This window comes from Eretmochelys imbricata, chromosome 8, assembly GCF_965152235.1.
Source record: "Eretmochelys imbricata isolate rEreImb1 chromosome 8, rEreImb1.hap1, whole genome shotgun sequence".
NCBI classification, from domain to species: Eukaryota; Metazoa; Chordata; order Testudines; family Cheloniidae; genus Eretmochelys; species Eretmochelys imbricata.
The window spans coordinates 36,084,280-36,107,232 of NC_135579.1; the positions used below are offsets into that span (position 1 = coordinate 36,084,280).

The 22,953-nt window shown below is 43.2% G+C and overlaps 1 protein-coding gene across 1 annotated transcript in view; it reads right to left on the bottom strand.

The window, feature by feature from the left end:
- Positions 1-22,953, bottom strand: part of NRG2 (neuregulin 2) — a 321,919-nt gene that overhangs the window by 99,334 nt on the left and 199,632 nt on the right. Inside the window, exons 3-4 of the mRNA XM_077824244.1 lie at positions 17,016-17,134; positions 9,404-9,469 (exon numbers count right to left, since the gene is read on the bottom strand). Of these exons, the coding sequence (XP_077680370.1) occupies positions 9,404-9,469; positions 17,016-17,134 (185 nt within the window). The remainder of the gene's footprint in view (positions 1-9,403; positions 9,470-17,015; positions 17,135-22,953) is intronic.

Below are 22,953 nucleotides of genomic sequence, written 5' to 3' on the forward strand. Positions count from 1 at the left end.
GTAATAAATTCAAGTAGATTGTATATGTATCCTCAACCATAGCATCAAAAGTGCTTCTTTTGAGGATAAGCAGATGGTAACAAGATATTAGATGGATCAAACAATTTCCTCTTCTGGAATCTTGATCTCTGTCTTCCTTGATCAAAAGGTCTCTGATGGAAGAAACAGTTTGAAGTGGCAGGCTGAGAACTCTGTTTGGTAGAAGCTTGAGGTGTATACTGCTTTCTTTTGAAGGACAGAGTGTAGAGACCAAACAACCTTAATGTGGTTCTACAGTCCTTTAAAGAATGCAATGTGTCATCTGTCTTAGCACTAAAAAGATCTTGACCACTGAAAGAGAGGTCCCAGTAGTATAGTCTGGCCCTCCCTAGACAGGCCCAATACAGAAAGCCAAGAGTCTCTTCTCATGACGACAGTTCCAGTTGCCACAGATCACATCCACTGAGTCCAAAGCTGCTTGCAGAGATTTTTTGCTATCAACATTCCTTCAGAGCAGATGGAAGTAGATTCTTCTAACTCTGCTGGGAGTTTATCATAAATGTCTGTGATTCTGTCCCATTGCATGTAGTAGATGTAGCCAGCATTGCCTGATACAGTAATTCTAGACACTCACCTGAAAGGAATTGAATAAATCTTTTCCCCAAATGACCTTAGCTTGCTGAGGCAAGGTACCTTCTGATCTGAAAGATCTCTTTGAACCCTCTCAGAAGCTGCTTTCGTGGATTTCTCCACGAGGAAAATCTTGAGGACACTCTGGACTCCAGTGTGTATTTCTCAAATACCTAACAAACTCACACATAGACATTATATGGCTCTCCCGGAATAATTACCCTTCTATACGACACAGGAGATTTAAAACCCATTGAGCATGACCAAGACTTAACAGCCCCAAAAGCCCTCCACCACTGCTACCTACTTTTTTTTCTTTTTGCCAGCAGACCATAAAACAAAAAAAAAATCTAATGAAGTGAAAGCTAGCTGTCCATCGATCCTACACTATAGCCATCTAACTAAGAGGGACACGGAGAAGTTCCGACACTCTGTCAGAACTGGCTGGCAGTTGGGGTCTCCCTGCTCTTCATGCTCTTAAGAAGGGGTGCGCAAGAGCATGCTGATCACATGTGCAACCCCTAGGGGACGCTGCTAAAGAAAAACCTACTATGCTCCAGCGCAGCAGGTGCGAGCACAGCCATGAGTGGGATCCGCATGCACAAGAACTTGAGAAAGAATGTTACAGCTCATACATCAGATGTGATTTAACCCTATGACCACTGATTTTCAGCATGCTGCTAACCAAATTAATGCTTAGGAGGTTATAGAGATGCTATATCTGTCGTCTCCAAAGGGTTAATTAATGCAGTTTGGACTATAAATTATATTTTATTTTTTATGAACCACAGCTACTGTTTATCAGAGCAAGAGAACCGTGCCAGTTAAGACCTGCTTTTCACCATTTTTTTTGTTTTAAATAACATTGAACGCTGGGTTCATAGAGTACAGACACTTCACTCTCTCAATATTTAGACATTAGGTTTGACAGATGAATTCAGCTGGTTTGAGAGTGTATACAAATCACTTGCTCTGTATATGCCTAATGTACTTACTGATAAAACACAGAATCTGAGGTTCCTTTCAAACTAGTTTGCCCAACCCTCCATCAGAGATGAAGTACAGTGAGGTCTCTGGGCCAAATTATCCTCTTAATTACACTGGTGTAAGTTTGGATTAACTCACTTATGTTCACGAAGTGACAATGACGTAGCAGAGCATGGGTTTCTATGCTGATATTCACCATCTTCTCAGTCTAAGGTTGTCTTATAACTGGCACTGCAATACCGTCAAAAGGCTATCGCTTTAATGTCTGAACCGATCCTTAACATTGGGGTTTTGCTATTCGAAGTATTGTGAATGTTTCGGAGCCTCTTAAATCAAACCATGCGAGTCAGAGCAGACCTGCACTAGGCTGGCAGTTGATGGGGACGATTTCTGATTTTGGAAGTATTCTGTGTCTGCAATTTATATTGATCTGGGTATATCCCAACATTTAGATCTTCTGTAAAATGTTGCTCACTGAAATGACCTCATCGTGTTTGTGAAAGGGTCTTGAGGGCACTACAGAGGGACAGCCAAGTTTATTTAAGTACACGCCAGTGCAACACAGGCTACACGTCTGCACAACGAGCTCGGGCCCTGATGCTGCTGCCCGTGCACACGCTCTTGTGGAAGCTCAGTGAGAGCTAGCACGAGTATAAATAGTAGTGAAGGTGAAGTCGCACAGGCAGTGGCACCAGAGGTGCAGCCGAGCCACGCTGCGTACGGACCATGGTTTCAAGGTGCATTTGTATTTGGCCTGGCTCAGCCTTGCCTCCAGTACCGCTACCCATGTCACTATGGATACGCCACTATTTATAGCCCTGCTCGCTCCAAGCGAGCTAGCACCTGTATGTGCACACAAGCAGGGGAACCATGCCCCTGGATCATAGGTAGTGCGGGTACAGGCGCCCACCACAGAACTCAGGACACTTCAATTGAAACAACAGATACTGCCGAACAGTCACAACTACACTCCATTTTATGCCGTTAAGGCTTCTTAACACACATAACCTGGCTGCCTGTTTCAACGGCTTACAGCTGCAATATTCTGTATTTTTGTCAAGCTTCAGGAAGAATCTCTCAAGTGATCTCTTGAAGCGCACAAGGTTTTCCGATTTTATTTTCTCCTCTGCCATCCAGGCCCCAAAAAGCACCTGCCAGCATCACAGCAAAACCAAACAGGATGTTAGGAATCATTTAAAAAGGGATAGAGAATAAGACAGAGAATATCTTATTGCCCTTATATAAATCCATGGTACGCCCACATCTTGAATACTGCGTACAGATGTGGTCTCCTCATCTCAAAAAAGATATACTGGCATTAGAAAAGGTTCAGAAAAGGGCAACTAAAATGATTAGTGGTTTGGAATTGGTCCCATATGAGGAGAGATTAAAGAGGCTAGGACTTTTCAGCTTGGAAAAGAGGAGACTAAGGGGGGATATGATAGAGGTATATAAAATCATGAGTGGTGTGGAGAAAGTGAATAAGGAAAAGTTATTTACTTATTCCAATAATATAAGAACTAGGGTTCACCAAATGAAATTAATGGGCAGCAGGTTTAAAACAAATAAAAGGAAGTTCTTCTTCACTCAGCGCACAGTCAGCCAGTGGAACTCCTTGCCTGAGGAGGTTGTGAAGGCTAGGACTATAACAGGGTTCAAAAGAGAACTGGATAAATTCATGGAGGTTAAGTCCATTAATGGCTATTAGCCAGGATGGGTAAGGAATGGTGTCCCTAGCCTCTGTTTGTCAGAGGGTGGAGATGGATGGCAGGAGAGAGATCACTTGATCATTACCTGTTAGGTTCACTCCCTCTGGGGCACCTGGCATTGGCCACTGTCAGCAGACAGGATATTGGGCTGGATGGACCTTTGGTCTGACCCAGTATGGCCATTCTTATGTTACAGCATCCATCTTCTTGAACCCTTATAATACCCCAACAACTTTATGCTTCTATAGATGCTTTCCTCCTAGGGTTGCCAACACTCCCAGTTTGGTCGGGAGTCTCCTGGATTCTGGGAGATCTCTGGGAGATTTTAGGCCGCTAAAAGTCTGGTGATGTAGCAGGGCTAAGGCAGGCTCCCTATCTGCCCTGATGCCGTGTGGCTCCCGGAAGCAGCCAGCATGTCCCTGTGGCCCCTAAGTGGAGGTGAGGCCAGGGGGTCTCTGTGCACTGCCCCCGCCTTGAGCACTGACTCCACAGCTCCCATTGGCTGGGAATGGGGCACCACGGCCAATGGGCGTTGTGGGGGCGGTGCCTGCAGGCGGGGGTAGCACATGGAGTTGCCTGGCCACCCCTGAGCCTAGGGGCTGCTGCTGGATATGTCGCTGCTTCTGGGAGCCACCCAAGGTAACCACCGCCTGGCTGGAGCCTGCACACCCCAACCCCCTGCCCCAGCCCTGAGCCCTCTCCTGCACCCAAACTCCCTCCCAGAGCCCTCACCCCACACCCCAACCCCCTGCCTCAGGCTCAGCCCAGAGCCCCCTCCCACACCCAAACTCCCTCCCAGAGCCCACACTCCATCCCTCATCTCCTCCTGAACCCAGCCCCCCTGTCCCAGCCCTGAGCCCGGTCCCACACCCAAACTCCCTCCCACAACCCAACTCCCTGCCCCAGGCCCCTCCCGCACCCAAAACTCCCCCCAGAGCCCTCACCCCTCTCTCACACCCCAACCCCCTGACCCAGGCTCAGCCCAGAACCCCCTCCTACATTCCAAACCCCTCGGCCCCACTGCCCAGCCCAGAGCCCGCACCCCCTCACCCAGTGAAACACAGCCCAGTGGAAGTGAGTGAGGGTGGGAAAAAGTGAGCGACTAAGGAAGGGGGGCTGGAGTGAGTGGGGGCAGGGCCTCAGAAAAGGGGTGGGGCAGGGCATGGCCTTGGGGAAGGGGCAGGCCAAAGGTGTTTGGGTATGTGCGATTAGACAGTTGGTAACCCTATTTCCTCCCGCCATCTTAAAGTGCATTATTAGATGAGGAAACTGAAGCCCAGAGAGGGTCACAACAGTCAAATGGCAGAGCTGGAAATACAACCCAGCTCTCCTGACTCCTAGTCAGGACTGATTTAAAACAAAGTTCTTCTAAGATAACAAAAAATATTTTTGTATTTAAATTGGATTTTTAAGTTTCAATTCAATAGATTTTCTTTTTAAAAACAAACCTATTTAAATTTTAAACAACAACTCATATTAAGGCCTAAATTTACTAGAAGCTATTAAAATCTTTAAAATTAAATAAAAATAATGATAGTCAAATGGTACATGTTTGTTGCCAATGTTCTAAAGAAAGTCTGTGGACTGAATTAGCAGAAGTCACTGGCGCCAGATTTTGCTGAAGTGCTACACCCAGCTTTTGACAGCAGTAGCCTCTTTTGCAGGTGCAGAGAGAATATTTTCTCCATTTCAGTTTATTCAACTAGTACGGTTCAATGATTAGTTCATTTAAAGTTGAAAAACCAATTGGGAGTTGAAAAAGAAGGAAAGCCTGTTTTCCTATGAGGTGTGAGCAGGATACGGACCCTGGACTTCAGGAAAGCAGACTTCGACTCCCTCAGGGAACGGATGGCCAGGATCCCCTGGGGGACTAACTTGAAGGGGAAAGGAGTCCAGGAGAGCTGGCTGTATTTCAAGGAATCCCTGTTGAGGTTACAGGGACAAACCATCCCGATGAGTCGAAAGAATAGTAAATATGGCAGGCGACCAGCTTGGCTTAACGGTGAAATCCTAGCGGATCTTAAACATAAAAAAGAAGCTTACAAGAAGTGGAAGGTTGGACATATGACCAGGGAAGAGTATAAAAATATAGCTCGGGCATGTAGGAATGAAATCAGGAGGGCCAAATCGCACCTGGAGCTGCAGCTAGCGAGAGATGTCAAGAGTAACAAGAAGGGTTTCTTCAGGTATGTTGGCAACAAGAAGAAAGCCAAGGAAAGTGTGGGCCCCTTACTGAATGAGGGAGGCAACCTAGTGACAGAGGATGTGGAAAAAGCTAATGTACTCAATGCTTTTTTTGCCTCTGTTTTCACTAACAAGGTCAGCTCCCAGACTGCTGCGCTGGGCATCACAAAATGGGGAAGAGATGGCCAGCCCTCTGTGGAGATAGAGGTGGTTAGGGACTATTTAGAAAAGCTGGACGTGCACAAGTCCATGGGGCCGGACGAGTTGCATCCGAGAGTACTGAAGGAATTGGCGGCTGTGATTGCAGAGCCATTGGCCATTATCTTTGAAAACTCGTGGCGAACCGGGGAAGTCCCGGATGACTGGAAAAAGGCTAATGTAGTGCCAATCTTTTAAAAAGGGAAGGAGGAGGATCCTGGGAACTACAGGCCAGTCAGCCTCACCTCAGTCCCTGGAAAAATCATGGAGCAGGTCCTCAAAGAATCAATCCTGAAGTACTTGCATGAGAGGAAAGTGATCAGGAACAGTCAGCATGGATTCACCAAGGGAAGGTCATGCCTGACTAATCTAATCGCCTTTTATCATGAGATTACTGGTTCTGTGGATGAAGGGAAAGCAGTGGATGTATTGTTTCTTGACTTTAGCAAAGCTTTTGACACGGTCTCCCACAGTATTCTTGTCAGCAAGTTAAGGAAGTATGGGCTGGATGAATGCACTATAAGGTGGGTAGAAAGCTGGCTAGATTGTCGGGCTCAACGGGTAGTGATCAATGGCTCCATGTCTAGTTGGCAGCCGGTGTCAAGTGGAGTGCCCCAGGGGTCGGTCCTGGGGCCGGTTTTGTTCAATATCTTCATAAATGATCTGGAGGATGGTGTGGATTGCACTCTCAGCAAATTTGCAGACGATACTAAACTGGGAGGTGTGGTAGATACGCTGGAGGGGAGGGATAGGATACAGAAGGACCTAGACAAATTAGAGGATTGGGCCAAAAGAAATCTGATGAGGTTCAATAAGGATAAGTGCAGGGTCCTGCACTTAGGACGGAAGAATCCAATGCACCGCTACAGACTAGGGACCGAATGGCTAGGCAGCAGTTCTGCGGAAAAGACCTAGGGGTGACAGTGGACGAGAAGCTGGATATGAGTCAGCAGTGTGCCCTTGTTGCCAAGAAGGCCAATGGCATTTTGGGATGTATAAGTAGGGGCATAGCGAGCAGATCGAGGGACGTGATCGTCCCCCTCTATTCGACATTGGTGAGGCCTCATCTGGAGTACTGTGTCCAGTTTTGGGCCCCACACTACAAGAAGGATGTGGATAAATTGGAGAGAGTCCAGCGAAGGGCAACAAAAATGATTAGGGGTCTAGAACACATGACTTATCAGGAGAGGCTGAGGGAGCTGGGATTGTTTAGCCTGCAGAAGAGAAGAATGAGGGGGGATTTGATAGCTGCTTTCAACTACCTGAAAGGGGGTTCCAAAGAGGATGGCTCTAGACTGTTCTCAATGGTAGCAGATGACAGAACGAGGAGTAATGGTCTCAAGTTGCAGTGGGGGAGGTTTAGATTGGATATTAGGAAAAACTTTTTCACTAAGAGGGTGGTGAAACACTGGAATGCGTTGCCTAGGGAGGTGGTGGAATCTCCTTCCTTGGAAGTTTTTAAGGTCAGGCTTGACAAAGCCCTGGCTGGGATGATTTAACTGGGAATTGGTCCTGCTTCGAGCAGGGGGTTGGACTAGATGACCTTCAGGGGTCCCTTCCAACCCTGATATTCTATGATTCTATGATTCTATGAAATCTACTAGTTCTAAAATCTTGAAGGACTTGGTGACCAGAAACCATCAGATCAGTTCCCTATCTATAGAGAATACGTCATTTGTCTAATAAAATCAGTTTTAAATGCAAAATGTTTTAATAAACTTTTGCTTATGTATCCAGCTCAGTTGTTAGTTTTATTTAGCTAACAAATTTTAAAATGCTGTTTGCAAATTTTTAATTAAATTCCAATTTCCAACACAGTTTGACACAAATCATCATCTAGTAAATACAAAATGTGTCATTGGCTATTTTCAACATAATAAAAAAAGTAAAAATGAGGAATCTGAATAAATGTAAGTTAAGCTATATAATTGCTTAAATAAATGTTTGTAGGTATAATGTGTCCTTCTGGAAAGCACAAAGTACCACCAGATTTAGTGTAAAGATTATATTTAGTTGCAAATGAACTTTTTTTAATGGTTACCAGCCAATGAGAATAAAACTTTCTTTAGAAAAAATCAAAAGTTACAAATGCAAAATAAGATTAAATTTAATTATTCAAATCAAGGTTTTCTGCTTGCTGATTTAAATCGTTATTAAAATTTGATTTAAATCAATCCACCCTGCTGTTATAGTTCCCTGCTCTAGCCACTAGACAAACTGCCTCATATATCTCAAGGATAACTTTTTTCATTCTCTCACACACACCATTCCAGGTGTCACATTTTCCAGCCATTCATCTTTAATATACCTATAGGACCGATCATATTCTATCTATAGTTTCAACATAGCATCTTGGTGTCTGGGTCCTGTTGTGTCTAGGATTAAAAACCCTAACTCCATACACCCCTGAAATAAGCAATACAAAGGATGATGCATAAGGAAGCTCAGATACTTTTGTGACTCTAAAGGCAAGTGCAAAGTACTTCATTTCGTGAAGATTTGGTAGGTGTAGAAGGTGACTTAAGGGCTGAAACTAAGCCCTGATCCTGCAAACTTAAATGTGAGACTGACTTTCCTCACATCAGTATTCCCAATGAAAAAGATTATGGCCCCAGTACTGAAATCTTCACCACAGAGGTACAGCAGTCCGCACTGTAAACTGCAGGACTTATTATTATTATTCTATAGAAGTGGAAATGTACTAAAGATCTTAAAATTGTTTGATCTACAGTTCTAAGCATTGAAGCCATCTTAGATGAGATCATTATGGGATGCCCAGTGTATTGTTTGTATTAGGTTAGTTGGGTGTCTTTGAAAAGGGAGAGGGACTCATTTATAGAAACAGCATTATACTCCTGAACGAACTGACGGTATAATAAATATATCTGTCAGACATCAGGCTTTTATATATCTGCTTGGTGGCTAGCATTTGTAGTTCTATTTTTAATGTTCTATATTCCTTTTGTGAAAAACAATCTAATAAAAATGAATGATAAAAACATTTCAGCCAAATTAAATATTTCAGTAAATCTGCTCTTGCTTTCTAGAAATGTATGATAAAAATGCAGTGATGGAGTGCAACTCTATTTGCCTGCTACTATCCATACTATGCATGTATTATGTAGGTACTTTTTCTTGCTTTCATAGAATCATAGAATATCAGGGTTGGAAGGGACCTCAGGAGGTCATCTAGTCCAACCCCCTGCTCAAAGCAGGACCAATCCCCAATTTTTGCCCCATATCCCTAAATGGCCCCCTCAAGGATTGAACGCACAACCCTGGGTTTAGCAGGCCAAAGCTCAAACCACTGAGCTATCCCTCCCCCAGTATTCCTATATTCCTACTTATCCTTGGGGAAAAATAAAACACAAACTGAAAATAGAAAATAAAGTATGTATCTGACCTATATAAATAAAACCTATTCACTGAAAGAGTTTGCATCTCTTAAAGCATGGCTAAAACTTTTAAAGCACCCTGATCGACAAGTTAGGATTCCAACATTCATTAATTGCTCCTCTCTCTCTCTGCAGCTTGGGTGTCAGAAACAAACATTTCCTTTGAAGGGTTTAGTTAGCGATCAAGGGCTTTCTTGGAAACTAAAGCAGAAGTGGAGATTAAGTATATGCCAGCATGTGATAAAATATTAAAGTGAAATGTGTTGTAAAAGCAAAATAAATAAAGAGAAAGAATCTGGGTGTTGGGGGGAAGGTACTTACACTTGTCTTCCATTACAACTAATTTAGTTTCTGAAGCAGGTAAGACTTGTGGTGCATTCGTTGTTCCTGGGGAAATTAAGGTAGAAAGCAGTGAACAAAATATCCATTTGCAGCTGAAGATCATGGTGGATTAGCTATGTTGGGGATATGTGTTGGAACAGGTGTTGAGGGACTTGCTGGTTACAGAATATCCAAGGAGGATTTTAAATGTGTTTGTAGGGGTTGGCCTATTCGCGTTTTCATTTGAATAATCAGGTAAAGCAGGTATGTTAAGGAGTGGCCCAGCACAGTGCAATTCTTTGTTAATCCTCCAGATGTAAGAAGCTTCACTCTATTATCATCCCTGTGTTTAAAAAGCAGCAGGAGGAAATGGATATACAGCCCTGAATTTGACACATAGATGAGACAGTGGAATGATGGATTCTTCTTTGATGTAATGGTGACTAGCAACCAAAGATGGGGCCACAGGAGGCCACTGAGACAAACACTGACTTAGTTTAAGAAAGGTAGCATAATTTTATGACTGTAAGTAACATTTGTAGCTATGCAAGATAAAGTAATGCAATAGATGATCAGCATGTATGCTGAAGGGCTTAAACTGATCAGTTTGCAGAAGACAGGAAGAAACTTCTCTGTTTCACAATGGCGGACTGTTTGCTTTTTCACCTTCCTCTGTGCAATATAGTAGCCACTAACCAAGGAGATATATCAGACTAGATAGACTAGTCGTTTGCTTTGGTATGGAAATTTTCTATGGGTAAGGAATACTGGAAAATTCTAGGCATGCACATTCCTTATTCACTATACTCAAGACGGTTGACAGGTGTCACCAGCTGGCGCAATCACTATCCAGTGCACAGCTCCTTATCTCTCTCAAAATTTGCAAAAGGAAAAGGAGACACCAGCAGGACAACAAGGCCTAGGAGACACTTCTGGGAAATCACCTTGGGGATGCAGTACTGGGATGTCCACCACTTACCTCTCTGAAAGGTGAACAGAAAGAGAACAGTGGGAAAGAGCAATTAAAGGAAAACACAAACAAAAGCAAAAAGAGGTTTGAAACTCAGGTTCTCCGCATGCATCTGGTAAGGAGGGGGTGCATTTCTGTCTCTTAGATGTGGCCTTGTCACTACAATCTATGCCATTGGCACGTCAAGAGTAGATTACTTGAAGGAGCTGGTTGGAAAATTCTAATGTTCCCCCAAAAAAGTGAAAATGTTTCACTTTCAGCAACTGAAAACTGCAAGTTTTTGACTGAAAATTGAAAATGTTCAGCCAAAAACTGCCAAAAATTGGGGGAAATCACTTTCATCTGAAAGTTTTTTATTGTGGGACTTTTCCTTTTTCTGATGAAAAACTGAAAATTTTCATGGCAATTAGGCACTTTCTGGGAAATGAAAAACCCAACTTTTTGTTGAAAGAAGTTTTGATGGACTCATCATTTAACTCATATATTTTTTATTCTAAGATACAAATTCTTTTCCATATTTCATTTCCTTCAGTGTATGTAATTAATGCTGAAAGTGCTGAACAAGCAGCCCTAGAGAATTCAGTCCCTTAGCCCACAGAGCAGGTGCAGTGCAAGACACAGCAGTGAGAGACTTCTCTCAGTGCACCTGGACCTTGACTTGCCAGAACCACCTGTATCATGGAGAGGAGACGTCATTCTGTCCTAGATTCCTCCGCTGAGACCAGGGTTTAAAATGAGTGCTAACTGTGGCGAGGGTTTGTGTGATGTGTGCACTTCTTTGGAAACCGGAGCTGGTACAGAGCACAGCTGCTCGCTTGTGAAGTGGAATAGCTCCTCATCAGCATATCTCACTAGTGCTGTGTATGGACCGGCTGCCTGGGATGCATTTAAGGGGCTAATCTCAGCCAGTAAAGTTCTACATGGGCCTGCTTGGCTGAGAGAGACCTCGTTCCATTCAGTCCTGCTGTGGTTGTGCTTGGCAGAAGCACTTGTGCTGGAGCCCCCTGTGTTATCAGAGAGAGGGCTGCTGTCTGGGCATGTGCTACTTGAGGGACTTTGGAATTCCCTGCTCCCTGGTCTGCAGTAGCTTGGACAAGTTGCCCTGAAAAGGCCATCCATTATAAAGGGCTCAGATGTGGGGGATGGAAGGTTTTGGTTCAGTGAGAATTGAGGACAGGGGAGGTAGGATGTTTACTTTTGCAAATTGGCATTTTTAAGAGTTACGAGTGGCCATCGGTTTGGGCCTTCTTTTTTGCTCTTATTTATTTTTGGCCTTTGTTATGTATTACATTTCCAATTCAATTCCTAGCAAAGGATCCTAGAACTTGGAATAGACACCTTTCGCAAAAGAAAATAAATTTTAAAAAGTGTTGGTGGGGAGGAGTAAAAATTACTTTGCAAAAACTATAGTGCCCCCTGGCTGGGTTGTGGGCAGCAGGGATTGAACCTCAGACTTATGGGTCGAAACGCACGTGCCTCTAGAGCGTGAGCTAAGAGACCCTGCTCTGTGAGCCAAGACTGTAGCAGCCTTATCAACCTCCACCTGTAGCATAGCCATAGCTAGAAGGGGACAGAGTGCACACTGAAGGGGTGACACAGTCCCATTGGCCCAGGAGGCTCGTTACAAGTTTTGTGGGTCCCAGGTCTCCACATAGAATGCTGCAGCTAGTGCTTAATTTGTGCTGGGGCTTGTCAGGGATGAGCCCCGGCACTTCTGGGCTTGGCAGTTCAGAGCCCCCACACCTCTGGGCTTGTTGCATCAGTTAGGAAAGTGAAAAAAAATCTCTATTTTTTCCTCTGAAATGTTTTTCTTAAAATTCTCAACACAGTTGTACCCATTAGGGTCGTAACCAGGGAGGGACAAGCAGTGCAGCCACCCCGGATGCAAAGCTGGGGCACAGAAGGGCAGAAAAATGGAGAGGATGAAAAAAAACGGTAGGGAGTAGTGCCTTGCAGCAGGACTGGGATCCCCAGGACCCACTGCCATAATAGCTTGAGTGGGAAAAACCTCCAACAATGCAGGAGTGGGTATTGCAGGGCAGGACAGGAGCAGGGATTAAAAAAATAGTCCCATGTAGAGCTCTAGTAGCGGGTGCAAATACACTTGCTGTTTTTTCTGGCAAAATAAAGCACAAGGCTGTATCCAACGCCCCTTCTCCCAAACACTGCAGGATTAGGGTAAAGAAAGATCTTAAATCTTTTTATTTTTTAATTTGGTTATATTTGTTCAGTCCAAAGAAGTGACTAAAATATAATTTTTCATTGCTCTTAACAATGTTCCTTAACAATATAGAAAACAAAGCAGACATAGTTAACTATATTTAGTGACTCGTTTAAAAGTTGTTACTGTAAAGCACCATAGCTCATTGTTAAGTAGTAGTACAATATAATACCACCGTTATTGTAATTTCCACTGAACAAAGAATGGGTGTGTGTTTGGGGCACGGGTACAGCAGAGGTGTGAGAATAACATTGTATAACAACACTCGGAAGAGAGCAAGGGCAAAGGTGGAGAGGTTTGTAGCTAGCAAATATATTCAGACTTTTTTTTCCCTGCGGTTGCTTTTAATTTTTTTCTGCACATGCTACTACTTTGTATATGATGTAGAATACAAAGTTGTAAACATCTAACACTAGTACAGTACAGTGGGCTGCTCTTTCAAATCAATGTGTTATGGACTGAATGTACGGTGTTATTATTGCCAAGTCAAAGTCATAAGTTTAAAATTTAAAATTAAATCATTGCTTGAGCCCCGGTATCTCTTTCATTACAACTTAAGCACTGACTGCACCCCTGTGTAGGAGGTCAGCAGCTGGGATCAGCCTTATGAATCTCAGTGCCTGGTGCCAATCCAGTACCTTTCACCAGAGCTAAACTCTCCTTTTAATTAAAAATACAAAACAAAAACCCCACAGCAGTATCACACTGTTATATTGCACAATGGAGATGCCACATGCAAGGGTCTCTGGATCAGACCTTACCTTTATCATATCAGTTAACTTGGCATCCATCTTATCACCTATAAAAAGATCTAGAATTTTGCGATTTATTTTCCGTGTAGAAGACATAGGATTCTGTAGCAAGTGTTCTCACAGATTGGGGTTTTATTCCTATTTCTTCCTTTTCTCTTCTTTGCTTTACTCAGGTGAAGTCCATTTTGAAGAGTTATGAATCAAAGGGCATGGGTAACCTGTGTCTGGTTTTCTTTTACTGTCTATGTAGTACAGCCACCACTGTTCAGTGTGAACTTCTGACATGCATGTGTTCTTTCCTATTTCGCTGTATTTGTGTTTCCTGCTTTCTTTACTGGTTTATCAATGTTCTTTATAGAATAAGAAAGATTTATGCAGTAGGCTCATGCTGAAAGAGACGCACAGGACCTTACAATTTAATTCATAGACAAGACAATGAAGTTCACCCACCAGAGGAAGATGCAGACTCAAAGAGCAATAAATATCATGGAAAGCATACTACTGAAAGGCATCACGTAAGACATGTTCCTTAAGGAGAGATCTGAAGAAAGAGGGGGTCACTGTTTGGTGCATAAGGACAGCTGGACGGGGCAGGCTGGGAGAATTTGGCAGTAAAATGAGAATGGAAGAAGCATGCAGTACCTGCTTAGCCAGGAAACTCTGGGTGAGCAAAGATGCAGGCAGTGGGGAAGAACGAGAAGTTTGAACTTGGTGCAGAAGCATAGGGAGCCAATGAAAGGATTCGAAGAGGAGACTGACAAGGTCAGAATAGTGGTGGACTGTTATTGCATACAGTGATTACCACCTTAATATTTACCTTTCACGAGTGATCACCATTAGAGCCCTAGGCCTCGTACTAAGTATCAGCTATTCCGCACTGATGCTGATGACTGGCAAGCAGCAAGAGTAAAGATGTTACTGTTAATGCAGCTAAATGCCACAAAGGTATGCTTGTGAGGAAGCTTTAGTGGTGGATTAACACCTCTACAGTAGGTACGACTGAGTTAGTCTTTCTGTATTTCTAGTGCTTCCATCACCATGGAATCTACAACTCCCACTCAGTAAGGGGACAGCCCGGAGAATTAGGCTGAGAGACCAGAACTTTGCATTTGTTATTTCTGGTTTTCAGTGGCCAGAATAGCCCTTGCAAATTCCAGGTGAGATCGTGGACATCGGTCTAAGATGCAACCTCCAAGCTAGTCAAGGAATGAATGAAAACCCTTTGTCCTTTCCACCAACACACACTTCTCATATCATACCCTACCTGTCATCTGAAGAAATATTTATATGCTACATAATGCAGATACCGTCGGGATTTGTGGGAACTAGCAGCATTAAATTGCCATAATTATGCTTTGTATTTCACTGGCATTCCTATCAGCGCTCTGTGGGCTAGGTGAGGTACAACCACACAGGCGGACTCCATCCTCATTGAGTGGAAAGTATCATCAGTGACTTATCAGTCTCAGATGGATGAAATATATGTAAGCAGAGTCAGGATGAGCTCTACCCTGACATCTGGTGGTGAATTGTGGCGAGTTGTGGAAAAGAACTTCAGGGCTGATTTTGTTTGCATAGGCACACCCACCCCACCTAGCATGAGCCCACAGCAGCCCAAATGGTCACTTTGGCTGCTGTGGGATCCCCAGTTTCTCTGTTATTGGCGCAGGAAGGATAAAGTGTTGTTATCCTGATTATGTGAATCAAGGACAGTGGAACTGTTTTATGACAGAGGGACTCACCATCAACTAAGTAGCACTCGCTAGATAAGGGATATGGGTTCCAAAACCCAGTGAATTGAGAGAGGTTGGGGATAGATATTTGTATCTGGTGGCGTGGGCCTCTTTTGAGGGTCTGAAACACCACTGGCACCTCCTTCTCTCTCTACTGTGGAATATCAGAGCTTATTTGGAGTCTAGTTACAGGCTGCTGAGCTGAATTCACTTTGGGCCAACGGTGCACCAACACTGAGGCTCCTCTACTACAAGCTGAAATCACTGAGTGCTGTGTTAAGTAGTGGGGGGCGGAGGGGCTGAAGATATATTGCTGAGTGGCTGGTGGAGCAGAGCAGTTCGTGAAGTGGCATGGTGAGCGGATAGTGTTGTGAATGGAATGATAGCGGGGTGGCAAGCGGAGCGGACAGCAAGACGGCTAGCGGAGAGGAGCAGCAGGCGGTGAAGACTACAGCAGAGTCACATGGAGAGGTGTGGCAATCGGCCATCGACCTGAGCAGTGGAGCACGTGAGATCCCCCCCCATACCTCCTCTCACTTCCACCCAGGCTGGGAGGTAAACTCTGCGGAGGAACTTCTGAACTCTGGGGGGCTGCACTGACCACTGTCAGAAAACTGTGGGTGGGGTGACTGCTGGACTTAAGACCCTGAGGGGGAAAGAACACTGCCAAACTGACTTTGGGGGTGGGTCTTTTGCTCACGGTTTGGGTTATGAATCCTGGTTGCGGTGTTTCCCCAACATAATGGCGCATTGTTTCCCTCCTTTATTAAAAGGCTTTTGCTACACTCAGACTCCGTGCTTGTGAGAGGGGAAGTATTGCCTCTCAGAGACGCTCAGGGGGGTGGTATGTAATTATCCCTGGTCACTGGGTTGGGGCTCGAGCCGGTTTTGCCTTGTGTTATTAAAACAGAGCCCCTAGATACTGAACCTGGCCCTTGTTGCTGCCAACTCTGACGGGCAGAAGAGTTACATATAAAAGGACCACATTTTCCAAACACACCTGCCTAAGTGGAGACCATAAAATACATGCGCGCTGTGTCCGATTTCTAGGCGCAATTACCGGTTGCGATTGCACATGTTGCTATCATAATGACTGTCTAGATTTGAGAATGCAGTTCAAACAGTTTAAAGGGGCTGTGCTGTCCAGTTAACTAGCTTTGGATTCTTTTCCTAAATGGAAAAGATATAACAGAGCCTGAGGGCTCTCTTCAGACACAATGCTTAACATGCAACTAGCATTTTGCATCTGGAGGCCTTTACAGATCTGGATTGGCACCTTTTATTTTTACAGATGGGGTAATCAAGACATATAGAGAGATTGATTAGCCTACCCAAGGTTACAAGTAGAGGCCCAAGTCTGCAAACCCTACCGAAGGAGTGCTTAATACGGAAAATAGTCCCATTTAAAGCTGTGAGCAACACAACTTAATCATATTTGAGCAGCATTATTATTTGTAGTAGTAAGCAGTAGGAGGATCATGTGGCATGACCAAGTCTGTAACAAAATTTAAAGTCTTTTGGCACCCAACCACAGACTTCATTCAGTAGCCCACATGTGACTCCCAGGGAGAGGGACCTTGCTGGATGAAAATCAGTCGGCATTTCACTCATAGAGAAGTTATACCTTAACTAGTCATCTCCTTTGCTTCTCAGAAATGCTTCTAAAAAGTATAAACCCACCACCTCCAATTGTTTTTTTTTAAATAATATTTAGTCTGCAGTTTATTTAAAGTGTAGATCAACCACTCTGCCAGTGGCAGATGGCGATAATAAACATTTATGCTTAGGCTGCATTTTTCTTTATCTCCCGAGATTGTTTCACTTGATATCCTGAAAGTATTAAACAATACACAAGACAGATCATGTGCAGAACATGCTGTCCCAGTGTAAGAAAGGCAATAGCTGTCTCCTGACAGTCTCTGGTGTCTCAACTTACCACTTCTCACATTCAGGCTGCCTTTTGCTGTGTCTTTCCCTAGAACATTCTCCGCTTCACAGCTATACTCCCCAGCATCTTCCAGCTTCACCTTATTGAACTGCAGCCTGGAAATTTTTCTGTTGAAAAATAAAGAATTTTTTTTTTTTTACTCAACCATGAACAATATTTATTAAATTAAAGCCCTTTCCCACCACCTGTCCCAAACAGGTTGGGTCACCTTGTGCTGATCTCATGCTGTCTGAGCTCACAAATGACATAGGGTTAAGTCTGGTCAGTATTTGGATGGGACACTGCCAAGAGAAGTACAAGCACAACAGGAAATAGTACTGGTGCGATACAGGAAGCGATGCTCTGCCCTCTGAGTTAGCAATGAACCGAGGCCTAAGAATGGCGCTGGGGGACGCAGAAGTGCTGTCTGATGCACCATAAAACCAACAGCGTTATACTTTAGTCCAGTAGCTAAAGAGCTAATTATCTCACCATGTATGTGTAATGACACCTACAGACAACCCGAGTTATCAGAGGTGGACTGAACTCAGGTCCTTCAGCAACAAAAGCACAGGCCTCGACTACTGGAGCTTCGTGAGTATTCCCACACCTGTTAGGAGCAAAGTGTGATAGCCACCGGACCCAGCCACTAGAGGGAAACATGAACTTGAGCAGCGTGTTATATATTCTTCCTCGCAAACAAGCCTGATCACTGACTCTGAACTCCACAGGGTTCAAGTACCACGTAGGCACCGTTGTGTAATATGCTCTGGTTGAACACAAACTTGCAGCATACAGCTGGCAGCAGGACTTGAATCCAGGGCTCTCAACCCCCAAACCCCAGCCCCTTCTATCTGAGCTAGTGGTGTGGCTGTTTTTAGCCTCACTTAGGCCAGCAACTAGAAGCAGCATCCATACACTGGGTATTGCTAACACACAGGGTCTGGAGTCCATCGGAGTCCCTGGGTTCCGAGTGACTAGAAGCACCTGGGAACAACCACCACCACATTATACATTGTGACAACTAACATTACCATCTGTCCCTCACTCTGAGTTTAATTAGCATGGGAACAGATATATGGGAGAAGACCATGGGAGCTCCTAGTGAGAAGTGTGTTAGCATCAGAACTGGGTGAGATCGTGCTCATTCTCGGGAAAGATCCTGTTTAACAAGGTACACGTTTCATGCGCTGATTCTACCTGGAATGTTAAAAATCAATGGTTATACCCCATCGAGTGGGCAAAAAGGGAGGGGGAATGGCGCTCCATTTCAAAAATGGCATTATCTGTTTCTGAGTCACTGATAACTCAGAGGAAAATTATCTTAAACGCTTACTGATAATATCCCAACAGATAAAGCACAAGATGGAGTAGCAGCTGGTGTCCGCTACAGACCACCAATGACACTAGAGAACAGGATGACCAGCTCCTCACGCATCTATCTATAATATGCAGGCGAGAAAAGCAGCGAGATCATGGGGGATTTCAACTGGAGGGACGCATGCTAAAGGTCTCTTGCTGACAATACTAAAACATCCCTGTTAATTTCTAAATGTTATAGATGACAATTTCCTAACTCAAAGAGTGCTGCATCCAACACAGGGGAATTTTATATTAGACCTCATCTTGACAGAAAAAAAGGAACTGATTATAGAACTAAAAATTAATGGTAGCTTATGTACAAACAATCATGACTTGATCACATTTAGAGTGTGTAAACAGAATCAGGTCCAGCCCAGAATTAGATATTTGGTGCTTTTAAAAGAGCCAATTTTACAATTTTGGAAACAATTATGAGCCCAATCAGCTGGGAGGAAGAATTTAATCCAAAAAATGTGAATGATAATCAGAAATTGTTTAAAAACACTTTGCTAGATGCCCCAAAAGCCACAATCGAGAAAGAAGGCTAACCTGGTTTAGAAGGGAAGTGAAGGCATCTGTATGTATAAATGATTAAATGAAGAAATAAAAAAGAAAAGAAAAATTGATAGTAATGAATATAAATCAGAAACTTGCAATGGTTTTTGTAAAGAGAAATCATGTCTCACCGATCTATTAGAATTCTCAATAAGACTTAGAACACTGGGGATGTTCCAGAAGTCTGGAAAAAAGCTAGTCTGCCCATATTTTTAAAAGGGTAAATGAGATGACATGGATAATTATAGGCCTCCCAGTCTGACATCAGGCCTGGGCAAGATAATGGAGCAGCTGATATGTGTCTCAATTAATAAAGAATTAAAGGAAGGTCATGTAATTAATGCAAATCAACGAGGGTTTATGGAAAATAGATTCTGTCCAACTAACTTGGTTTTTTTTTATGAGATTACAAAGTGTGACTAATAAATGGTGTTGACATAACATACTTTGACTTGGTACCACACAATATTTTGATTAAAAACTAGAAATATATAAAATTATCCTAGCACACATTAAATGGACTAAAAGCTGGCCAAACCGATAGGTCTCAACACATAACTCTAAATAGGGAATCATCATTGACTGAGGGGTTTCCAGGGCGGTCCCGCAGGGATTAGTTCTTGGCATATTTAACATTTCCCTTAGGGAAGGGTTTATTGATTTTGATTGGTATGTGTGTTTTTAAAATGATCATACAATTATTATGGAAAATGTAAGTCAAACAGCTGAGTTTTGTGTTTAGTTTTGAAAGCAGTGAGGTTATTGCGGACACTGATTGTTTAAAGAAAAGGAGTCCTTGTGGCACCTTAGAGACTAACCAATTTATTTGAGCATGAGCTTTCGTGAGCTACAGCTCACTTCATCAGATGCATACCGTGGAAACTGCAGCAGACTTTATATATACACAGAGAATATGAAACAATACCTCCTCCCACCCCACTGTCCTGCTGGTAATAGCTTATCTAAAGTGAGCATCAGGTTAGGCCATTTCCAGCACAAATCCAGGTTTTCTCACCCTCCACCCCCCCACACAAATTCACTCTCCTGCTGGTGATAGCCCATCCAAAGTGACAACTCTTTACACAATGTGCATGATAATGAAGTTAGGCCATTTCCTGCACAAATCCAGGTTCTCTCACTCCCTCACCCCCCTCCAAAAACCCACCCCCATACACACACAGACTCACTCTCCTGCTGGTAATAGCTCATCCAAACTGACCACTCTCCAAGTTTAAAACCAAGTTAAACCAGAACATCTGGGGGGGGGGGGGTAGGAAAAACAAGAGGAAATAGGCTACCTTGCATAATGACTTAGCCACTCCCAGTCTCTATTTAAGCCTAAATTAATAGTATCCAATTTGCAAATGAATTCCAATTCAGCAGTTTCTCGCTGGAGTCTGGATTTGAAGTTTCTTTGTTTTAAGATAGCGACCTTCATGTCTGTGATTGCGTGACCAGAGAGATTGAAGTGTTCTCCGACTGGTTTATGAATGTTCATAATATTAGAAATATTAGCAGCAGTGTCCGGGTGAAATTCCAATTTTTTCCCCTCCCTAAATCCAATCCCCCCTTATTTCCAGTTGGAAACAGCTTCCCCCCACCCCATTCATCTCCTATAAAACTACTTATGTGGTGTTGCTATAAGCTGTTAAACAGCTACCACACTGCACCCCGAAGCTGTCTGAATTAGTGCCTGAGTTCTATATATTGATAGGCTATAATCTGCTTTGGGATCCTTCAAGAGGAGAATCATTAGATCAAATTATAAAGATATCACCATTATTATTAGTTTCCTAAAACTAGACTACCAAGATGGAGTTTTGGACATTCTCCCTAGGAGATAATGCATTTTGAGTGAACACAGAGAAGGCCATAAAGGAATTAATTTTATCCTCCTCTAATAGTGTGAATTTGAAGATTACATTGAAGGTGGCCCTTATATTTGCTATTAGGAGAGTATAGAGAAAAGAACTACCATCAGGAGATACTAGAAAGGAAATTCATAAAGGTTACCTTTACAAAGGACATTAATTAGGATGATATGGTTAAATATTAACTAAATTCCACTCTGCTTTGATAACATTATGAAAGGGGAGAGAGTGAAATTCACCTCTGTGCTTAGAGCTAGCACAAAGGCATATGTATGTACCACTTGCATCCCACTTTAAGTCCCATTTGGATGGGCTAAATGGTGCCTAGTCTTGTTCTGGTCCTCTGCATGGGGTGTATCTCAACTAAACTGAGTAATTTAATATCTGGCTCGAAGATTGGGAACGGTCAGTTCATTAACAGTCCTCCAAGCAGAAACCTGCTGTCCTACGCAGTACTCACTCCAAGAATCTGAAGCAGCTGTATGACTTTGCATTTGCACTCAGTCCCCTAAATTTGAGGAACTTAAGGAAATTCATCTTCCAAAGCAGACAACAGGATGAGTGAGATCAAATGGAAGAGTCCATCAAAAGGAAGTATAATGGATTGTGTGGAGGATATGGCCACAGGAAAGCACCTGGATTGCATTAGGGATGGAGAGCTGGTTCAGAAATGAGTCACAACCTTGAATTTTCTCCCACCCTCAGAAGCAAACTTGAACCAACCTATTCCTTAACCTGACATTTTATTCACTTTTTATAGAATACAGTTTTGAAAGCCAGACACACCTGTGGGTGTTTCAAAACAGCATGCATGACTCCAAGCATGCAGTTTTGTATTCCAGGGCATAATCTAGCTATGTCAAGATTAGGTGATAAAAACAGACAGCAAACGGGGAACATAAAATAACTTAAACAGAACAAAAGAGAGAAGTGAGGTGTGGAAGTGGTTAGACAAGCAGCAGCCTCTCCCAGGGGAGGGCGGGTTAGAGTCCTTATTTCCTGTCCCCCAGGCCAGCATTCCGCCCTTGCCACAAGTTAACTGTGACAGCTGTCTGCCAAGGCCATTTCTCCCACTCTGGCCCAAGAGGTAACTATAACAGGACTGCTTGGAAATAGTGACCATAATATAGTAACATTTAACATTCCTGTGGTGGGAAGAACACCTGAGCAGCCCAACACTGTGGCATTTAATTTCAGAAAGAGGAACTATGCAAAAATGAGAAGGTTAGTTAAACAGAAATTAAAAGGTACAGTGACTAGAGTGAAATCCCTGCAAGCTGCATGGACACTTTTCAAAGACACCATAATAGAGGCCCAACTTAAATGTATACCCCAAATTAAAAAACATAGTAAAAGAACTAAAAAAGAGCCACCGTGGCTTAAAACCATATAAAAGAAACAGTGAGAGATAAAAAGGCATCTTTTAAAAAGTGGAAGTCAGATCCTAGTGAGGTAAATAGAAAGGAGCATAAACACTGTCAAATTAAATGTAAAAATGTAATAAGAAAAGCCAAAAAGGAGTTTGAAGAACAGCTAGCCAAAAACTCAAAAGGTAATTACAAAATGTGTTTTAAGTACATCACAAGCAGGAAGCCTGCTAAAGAACCAGTGGGGTCCCTGGACAATCGAGATACAAAAGGAGCACTTAAAGACGACAAAATCACTGGGGAGAAACTAAATGAATTCTTTGCTTTAGTCTTCATGGCTGAGGATGTTGGGGAGATTCCCAAATCTGAGCCGTCCTTTGTCGGTGACAAATCTGAGGAATTGTCACAGATTGAAGTGTCATTAGAGGAGATTTTGGAATTAATTGAGAAACTTAACAGTGTCAAGTCACCGGGACCAGATGGTATTCACCCAAGAGTTCTGAAAGAACTCAAATGTGAAATTGCGGAACTATTAACTATGGTTTGTAACCTGTCCTTTAAATGAGCTTCTGTACCCACTTACTGGAAGGTAGCTAATGTAACGCCAATATTTAAAAGGGGCTCTAGAGGTGATCCCGGCAATTACAGACCGGTAAGTCTAACGTCAGTACTGGGCAAATTAGCTGAAACAATAGTAAAGAATAAAATTGTCAGACACATAGAAGAACATAAATTGTTGGGCAAAAGTCAACGTGGTTTCTGTAAAGTGAGATCATGTCTTAGTAATCAGTG